The sequence below is a fragment of the Parasteatoda tepidariorum genome, chromosome 3, assembly GCF_043381705.1.
Source record: "Parasteatoda tepidariorum isolate YZ-2023 chromosome 3, CAS_Ptep_4.0, whole genome shotgun sequence".
In the NCBI taxonomy this organism is placed as follows: domain Eukaryota; kingdom Metazoa; phylum Arthropoda; class Arachnida; order Araneae; family Theridiidae; genus Parasteatoda; species Parasteatoda tepidariorum.
The window spans coordinates 12,134,698-12,143,237 of NC_092206.1; the positions used below are offsets into that span (position 1 = coordinate 12,134,698).

At 33.3% G+C, this 8,540-nt stretch overlaps 2 protein-coding genes across 2 annotated transcripts; one reads left to right on the top strand and one right to left on the bottom strand.

Annotated features, from left to right (window-relative positions):
- The first annotated feature begins 1,545 nt into the window (after window positions 1–1,545).
- Window positions 1,546–4,825, top strand: LOC122271101 (uncharacterized). The gene is made up of 2 exons (XM_043051140.2): window positions 1,546–1,560; window positions 4,448–4,825. Exons 1-2 carry the CDS (start codon window positions 1,546–1,548, stop codon window positions 4,823–4,825), a joined length of 393 nt encoding a protein of 130 aa, XP_042907074.1.
- A 397-nt stretch (window positions 4,826–5,222) lies between these two features.
- LOC139425193 (uncharacterized) lies at window positions 5,223–7,302 on the bottom strand. Its single transcript, XM_071179067.1, has 2 exons — window positions 6,966–7,302; window positions 5,223–5,239 (listed from the first exon to the last, which is right to left on the bottom strand). The coding sequence occupies exons 1-2, from the start codon at window positions 7,300–7,302 to the stop codon at window positions 5,223–5,225; spliced, it is 354 nt and encodes a 117-aa protein (XP_071035168.1).
- Between the last annotated feature and the right edge of the window lie 1,238 nt (window positions 7,303–8,540).

Below are 8,540 nucleotides of genomic sequence, written 5' to 3' on the forward strand. Positions count from 1 at the left end.
CAATCCTCAACATCAGATATGGAAACACTACCCGACTCTCCGATAATTTTTTCTCAATTTATGTTACTCCGGTTTTTAAACCTGTTTAACCATCCATTCGAGCACATAGAAGTAAACTCACCAAATTGCTTAGCAAATTTATAGGTCTTGACTTGAAGCATTTGTCCATATACTGCAACATTGCTGCTTCTTTGAATGCTGAACCAATTCAATAAGGAAGCAAACAAGAAAAATGCTTATTGCTACATACCATGCTATAGTTGGTTTTAAAAATCGGTATAGGTATTTATTTTGAAGTAAAAATTTCAAAATTATTACAAAAAAATGAAAAAAAATAAATCAGCCGAAGGCAGAAAAAAGTTCATAATACCCAATTTCCTCTCTTGTTTTGGTTCACTATATCCACAAAAAATAACACTATACGTGCGTAGTAAGGCACGGGAGCGAACATTTCGTTCACTATATCCGGGAATTCCCTATAAACCCTGTTCAGTATAGCGGGGTTTGACTGTATTAAGAAAAAAAAATGATAAATGAGCAACAAACGCATAAGCGAAGTGAAGAGGGCTGTATATTTACAAAAACCTAAACGCATGTTTCCAAGTCATTTTTATGTAAAGGCAAGCAGAAATTTTTCTACTGTAAAAAACTAAAAATTTCCAACAACGGTTTTATGGTTTTATTTTTTTTTCAATATAAAGAATGTTCACATTTTAACGACATTAAACTTCATTATTAATTTTTTTGAAAATCACAATTTATACTTCATACTCTTCATTAGATAGTGAAAGTTTTTCGTTAGATTGATTGGAAATATTTTGTTTCAGCCAAATAACTACCTCTAAAATGTAAATTCAATGAAAAAAATAATTGTACTAGATTTAAAGTTTTAGTGTCCTTAGTGATCAAATGGATCTTCCTTTGGCTTGATACTTGAAACCGGTGCCCCCCCCCGTGCATTTGTTCCCTGTTTGCAAGACACTAACCCTTTCCTTAAAATCTTCGTAAACCAGGTAGTGAATTTTAAAAAAAATTCCAAAAATAAAGAAGAAAAAAACTTTTTCGGCAATTTAATAAAAGTGTCATGAACAAAAATTTTGTTAATGTTTTAATGACTTAACTGTAATTTGTTTTGCATTTTTTGGTAGGAAGTCTTATTTCCAAGAACTGTTGCTTTCCCGTACTGGAAAAAAAACTCTAATTATCTTTCTTAACTCCACAACAATTAAGAGGGGCGTGCGTTTTAATCGTATCGGATTCAACTCAGTGAGCTGTTTAGTTAGCTAGTTCTTTCATTTATTTATTTATTTCAGCTATTATTTATTTTTAATTTAAATTTAGTTTTGTTTGAGAACGTTTAATAGGGAAATGTAAATGTTAATAGGATTCTAGTTCTCATTTAATAAATGAAATTCCTAATTTTATGCACCGAGAATTTTCAATGCTTAAACTGAATGGATAGAATAAGTTAAGCTGAGTAGCAGGAAAAGAACGGAGTAGTATATAAATGCAGGGGTTAAGGATTCACTCTTCGAACAATTCACCATGATGAATACATGGGTAAGTAACTTGAACTGTTTTATTAATATTTTGAAATATATCTTTGTATATTAAAAATATCTTAAGGGTCGATGCGGCTGTTTTTGGCTTTTAATTAATGTGTTTATTTACTGGTAGGAGCTATTTATTCACTTGGTTATCTTACTATTTGTACCCACAAAACCTTAAAACGATTCCCTTTCTTACATAATTTGCATTTTACAACAGATACGTTGACATTGTCATTTACCAAAAATTACGGATTTTAAAAATATTATGAGTTTTCTAAAGACAAACTGTGTTTAGTTATTCATTCACTGATCGTTATACCCTCTATGAAATATAATAAATTCCGGTGTTAAAAATATTTGATAAAATTTTCAGGAGTTGGAGTAGTAATAGCAGGGTACATGTACCCCCCTAACGAAGCCATAACAAAAAAAAAATACCATGAGCAAAATAATTTTTTTTAAATAACTTTAAGGACTACAGTCATAGTTATGTAACATTAATTGTGATTTATACTAGGAACAAATTGGTTTTTTTCCCCCGCAATAACGATAATAATAGGGAGATTGCGTACTTTTAGGTTAGTTTCCGAACGCTCCCGTAAGTAAGACTGAAGCAACTGCCCATGCTTACGTTTATTTCAGATACTTCGTATCTTTACGTAATGTTGGCGTGATTTTCGCTATAAAGACAAAGCTACAAGCACGCTGTTTATAGCTGTTAAATGATGTTTTAGCCTACCTTCGAAATAAAAAAACATGAACATAGAATGCAAATTTGAAGAAATGCAATGATGAGATTCAGAAATGAATCCTGTGATCTTACAATAATCTTACAACTATGGTTGTCTAATTGCACAAATCCATAGCAAACTAGATGTATTTTCGCTATTTCAAAATTATAAATTATATTTATTTTAACTATACAATTTAGTTAAAGAAAGTTAAATAATCTATAGAAGTTCAATAATTTTTTTAAACATTAATAATAATAATAAGCTGCATTCTTTATCGCTGAAATTTCATCTAAATCTATAATCTAGCACATTTTTCTGCTCACAGATCTGCAGTTTTACGCAGTGTAAAGCATCTTGAATTGTATGTCGCAGCTTTAAAGAAATAGTCTGCATGCATTGTAAATGTTTCTTTTGATTTTGTGGTCGAAGTTAAAATATTCTACTACATTATCGTTTCTAACGTACGGATTTTTACAAAATCTCTTATTTTCACTTACGTTAGTTTGATATTTTTTCATGGAGCATGCGCATTTCACCAGAACAGACGCATGCGCACTTACTTAAATTTTCAAAATTTCCCTAATGGCATTTTCTATACGAGCCTTATAATGAGCCCAGTAATTAGTTTTATACTACAATTTGTTACCAACCCTTGAGAAAATATTAACCATTTCTATTTAAAATGTATGTTTTGTTAAGGAGGGGACATCTGATCAATTTCATTGTGGTTTTATCCAAGTGCAAATGTGATTTCGACGTTAACAATTAAAAATATGTGTAATATTAATAATGTAATAATAATATTTTGAAAAGTTGCCTGAAATTTGTATAGGATTATCTGAAAACATCTTGGGAACCATAATTTGAAAACGATTTAACATTTGACTACGTAAAACAAACGTTTGAGGTTTTTAGCAGTTTCAATTAAATTGCTATTTTTTTTTCATTGCTGAGGAAACCCTTTGAGCAGGTAGCCTTGAGTTACACCCATTAAAGCCACGATGCCCCTTGGTAAAATAAAGTTTGTATTAAAAAAAAAAACATTGCTTTTTGAAAACGTAATTTGATTCTCAAAACATTCATATATTGCGTTTTTATTATTTATAGTGACAGTTTTCAATCACAAGTGATTGAAAGTGAGCGTAACGAATTTTTCATCAGAAGCGGAAAATTTGGCTCATTTTGCTACTACTTATTTTGACCAAAACATTCAACTAAATTCAAGTACATCACTTTTTGATGGAACTAATCCACATTTGCCTTACATGGATAGGAAAACCACGAGAACCTACCACGGTTAGCCTGACAGCAAGGGGACTCTAACCCATAATTCGTCTACCTCTGAGGATATTTCACGTCAGCACTGTGGTCAGTGCAACCCGGATGCGGAATTCATATCGACTGGAATTCGAACCCAGTTCGCCTCATTGGAAGGCGAACGCTCTATCCCCTGAGCCATCGCGGCTCGACATATATCATTATTTTTATTTTATCCGTCGTTGAACAGTCGACTCAATTTTGAGTTTACGACTACTAATGTTCAACTCCGTAGCCTTGTAATTTTGATCCAATCCAGAAGACAAGAAAACTGCTGGAGCAGTACCCCCAGAGGTATTTATTTGTTATGGGAACATGGAGGACTTTGCGACTCGACAGATTTAATGTGCATCAGTCACCATTTACTGCACAGAGAGTCTTCGGTCTGCGGGGATCGAATCCATGACCTCCTGAACATGGGCTCAGTACCCTACCAACAAGGCTATCCCAGCCTTGACATACATCATTAGACATAATTTAACTCAGAGAAACATTTAAAAGCTAAAAAAAAGAACAAAAATTAAAGAATCATTTCAATTCAAAACATTTGAATCAAGAACCTCTCGTATAAGTGATCGATGCAATGACCATTGCGTTACGGCAGTTCAGATCTAGATAACTATTGGAGTGAAACAACGAATTCGATTTCAGCGTCTCATAATGTAGAAAAAAAGGCTTAGCTTGACATCATGATTCTATGTTATATAGTGAATTTATGTTACAGGCCGTCAAAATGACGATCATTACTATTTTTAACGACAAAAAAAATCGTTACTGACTTAAACTTTTACGATGAAGTGTAAATTATTTCTACAAATGTTTTTTTTTTTTAATTTAATTTTGTAGGTTTGGAAACTGCTCGTGACACTTGTGCTTTTTCATTCAGCCCAAGCTAGAGGAGGACTGGGTTACGGCGGTGGTAAAGGTATAGGACATGGTGGTCTAGGTGCTTACGGTCCAGCTTTGGGACTTGGATATGGAGCCGGTCTTGGAGCATATGGAGTTGGTTTTGGAGGATACGGATCAGGTCTCGGAGCATATGGAGCTGGTTTTGGAGGATATGGAGCTGGTTTAGGAGTTCCCTTTGGACCTGCTGGAGGCATTGGAGTGGGTTATGGTGGAGTTGGTTTAGGAGGCATAGCAAATGGACAAGCTGTGGGCAATTTGGGAGGTCCACTTCTTGGTGGTTACGGTCTAGGTTATGGACCTGGTCTCATAGGATAAATGTTTTTTTAAAGTGTTTGTTTTTTGTTATATTTTGTTTAATAAACAATGACAATAAATTTGCGAACTAAAAGTGAAATTTCAGTTTTTTTGAGAAATTGGTTGAATTGTTCTAAATTGAAAGTATGCTAAAAAACGTACCATAATTACGCTAAATAAATCATTGCTAAAATGGATAAGCAGGATAGTTTTGCCCAACTTTTTAAGAAAAAATATTAATCGATTTTTTTTTAGGCATTATAAAATTCCAAGTCAACATTGTTTGATAGCTCGTAAAATTTTTCTTCGCTTTATACATTATTATTTCTATTTAAATTGCAAAATAAATGTTTTATAAATGATTCTAAAGAGTAAACAAAGCCGGTATTATCTTCTTATTTGAAGGTGGTTTGACTCGCTATGAGGGAAGACTGACTAACAGGGAATTAGAAGAGATTATACAGAAATAACTAAATGTTTAAGAAAATATGCTACAGTCAATAATTGCGTCAAAAGAAATCAAATATTTATTTACCGATAAAAAAAATAAATCTGAAATTAAATTGTTACAGGAATTAAGTGTGTACCAGTAAAATGAAACATCAAAATACAGATGAGCTGTATTCAGTATCATCTAGCATATGCTCGATGAAACTCATGATATTTAAAATTTACGTAAAAGACCTGTCTCAGAAATGTACAGTATTGGTGCAGCAGTAATCGGCATAAAGTTAATTCATAAAATACTTCGCATCTATACAAATTATATCTGGTATAAACTGTACCAAGTTACCAAAATTAAGCATCATTTGTGTCAATAATAGTATGGCGACTTTTTACGGTTGCCCGTAACGAATAAGTACATTTTCTCCATTAATTTTGCGTTTTAGTTCAAAAAGCATTTTTTTATTTCAATTAGTATCTACTACCAAAATTAATTAAGCATCATTGACGTCAATAATTATTTGGCGATATTTTACGCTCTCGTAAACGAATTAGTAACATTCCTACATTAATTTGGCCTCTTTTTTATTTTATATAGTAACTATTACCCCAATTAATTAACACATTTATAATATTGGTGTCTTCTTATGTTTATCCTCAAAGTTATCATTTTTATTTCTCTATCTATTTTGCTTTTCAGTACAAAACTTTTGTTTATTTCAACAGCCGTTAATTTTTAATTATTTAGCTTTAGAGTAACAATATAATCCCCTTAAACATATAAAAAAGGTCTTTTTATATGTTTAGATAAATACATACCACACAGATTCTTGAAGTAGTCAGAAGTAGTTTATAAGGTAAAATCCAAAATTTGAACGGTCCCGCAGTGGACACGGCTCCCAGCAGATCACCGAAGTCAAGCATCATTGGCTACGGTCAGCGTGCGGGTGGGTGACCACTTGGATCAGTCTGCGTAGGGACCGAGGGTGTGCGGCATTGGTCCTCGTTAAACTGTGCTACCGTAAAGTGCTCGACTTCGCGTGCAGGTCGTCGGGCTACCGAAGAGGGGTTGCCATCCCCTCTGCGGAGGATCAAAATTGTGATCGCATGTCTAAGGATCATCCTCAGGGATGTTTCCCAGACCGTCGCCAATAGCCCACTGTGCAGCTCTAGTGCGACGTAAATGAACAACAACAAAATTTGAACGAAATCAGTCAAATAGTTCCTGAGCAGGGAATAATTTTATTTTAAATCAATTACAAATTTTGCTAGCGGTTCCGCAATATACAGTTTGTGATGCAAAGAATTCAACAAAATCATTGTTATTGAGGGAAAAAAAACAATTATGGAGTGCTAAATATATTTATACTCGTAAGATAGTTTAAATACTAAAAAGCGGGATTTGAAATGAGTCAAAAGTAATTTTATAGATCGAGATTTTAAAAAATGCCCGGCTGAAAGTAAGAACAAAATTAAATAACTGATAAGAAAACTATTAGAGAATAATGTTTTGTTTTACGAGGACATAGTAACAAATTGAGAGTGCTTAGTCAAGTTTAAAATTCACGTGTTGTCATGACACCATTTTAAAAATATCGCTATTCGAAAAACTATGTAAAAAAAGACTGTAAAAACGCAAAATATTTGCCGAGAAAATAAGCAGAAAGGGACGTAAATAAAAGGATGGAATTATCGCGAATNCAATTGTGATGCTCACGACACCATTGCAAACTGGCAGTACGGTGCTGTCTGGTCAATGGGACACACACAACAGGTCTGCGGGCGTATAGTCCTCCTCCCCTCAAACGTCTGGCAATAGTTTTTCGAAAGATCTGCTTTCCTGTGGCAGCAAGAAACTGATTTGCCACTTGCTGAGCTGTGGTGCGCCTGTTCCTTTTTGCTGATAGGACGATGTATCTGTCTTCTGCAGTCGTCGTACTTCTAACACGACCTCCCCCGTGCCACCTACTACACATTCCAGTAGTTTTAAATGCTTTCCACAGCCGTGAAACAACGCTGTGAGCGATGTCGAACTCCCTGGCAACATCTGTCATTCTTCGCCCTTCTTCGATCTTTCCAATAATTCGGCCACGCTTAAAATCATCTAAGTGATATCAGGAAGACATGCCGAAAATTTCGAGTTCGTCAACTAATTCTTTCCTGTAAAACTTTGACTTGAACAAACAACTCTCCACACGCGTCAAAACCTTTAAAGCTCTTATCAGCGCTATCACGTGATGAACAGACGTGAAAAAAAAACTGCATACGCATACTTCTTTTTACTATATCCCGCTCTTATTCTAATTTTCCACATTTTGCGTCCTTTCATTTTGTGGTTGCTATGGATGATAGTGTTATCCGTCCTTAGCAATTGTCCAGCAGTGTAGTATGGCGACTTCTTACGCTTGCCCATAACGAATAGTATTTTCTCCATTAATTTTGCTTTTAAGTTCAAAAAGCATTTTTTTATTTCAATTAGTACCTACTACCAAAATTAATTAAGCATCATTGGCGTCAATAATTATTTGGCGATATTTTACACTCTCGTAAACGAATTAGTAACATTCCTACATTAATTTGGCCTCTTTCTTATTTTATATAGTAACTATTACCACAATTAATTAACACTGGAGCCATTTATAATATTAGTGTTTTCTTATGTTTATCCTCAAAATTATTATTTTTATTTCTCTATCTATTTTGCGTTTCAGTACAAAACTTTTGTTTATTTTAACTACCGTTAATTTTTAATTATTTAGTTTTAGAGTAACAATATAATCCCATTAAACATATAAAAAAGACCTGTCTTTTTATATGTTTAGATAAATACATATTACACAGATTCTTGAAGTAGTCAGAAGTAGTTTATAAGGTAAAATCCAAAATTTGAACGAAATCAGTCAAATAGTTCCTGAGCAGGGAATGATTTTATTTTAAATCAATTACAAATTTTCTCTAGCGGTACCGTAATATACATTTTGTGATGCTAATAATTCAACAAAATCATTGATGAGTATGTTATTGAGGGGAAAAAAACAATTATGGAGTGTTAAATATATTTATACTCGTAAGATAGTTTAAATACTCAAATGCGGGACTTAAAATGAGTCAATAGTAATTTGATACATCGTGATTTTAAAAAATGCCCGGCTGAAAGTAAGAACAAAATTAAATAACTGATAAGAACACTATTAGAGAATAATGTTTTGTTTTACGAGGACATAGTAACAAATTGAGAGTGCTTAGTCAAGTTTAAAATTCACGTGTTGTCATGACACCATTTTAAAAATAT

Bases quoted from the DNA above. Each gene is read 5' to 3' on its own strand.
- LOC139425193 (XM_071179067.1), bottom strand. From the start codon at position 7,302: ATGACAGATGTTGCCAGGGAGTTCGACATCGCTCACAGCGTTGTTTCA.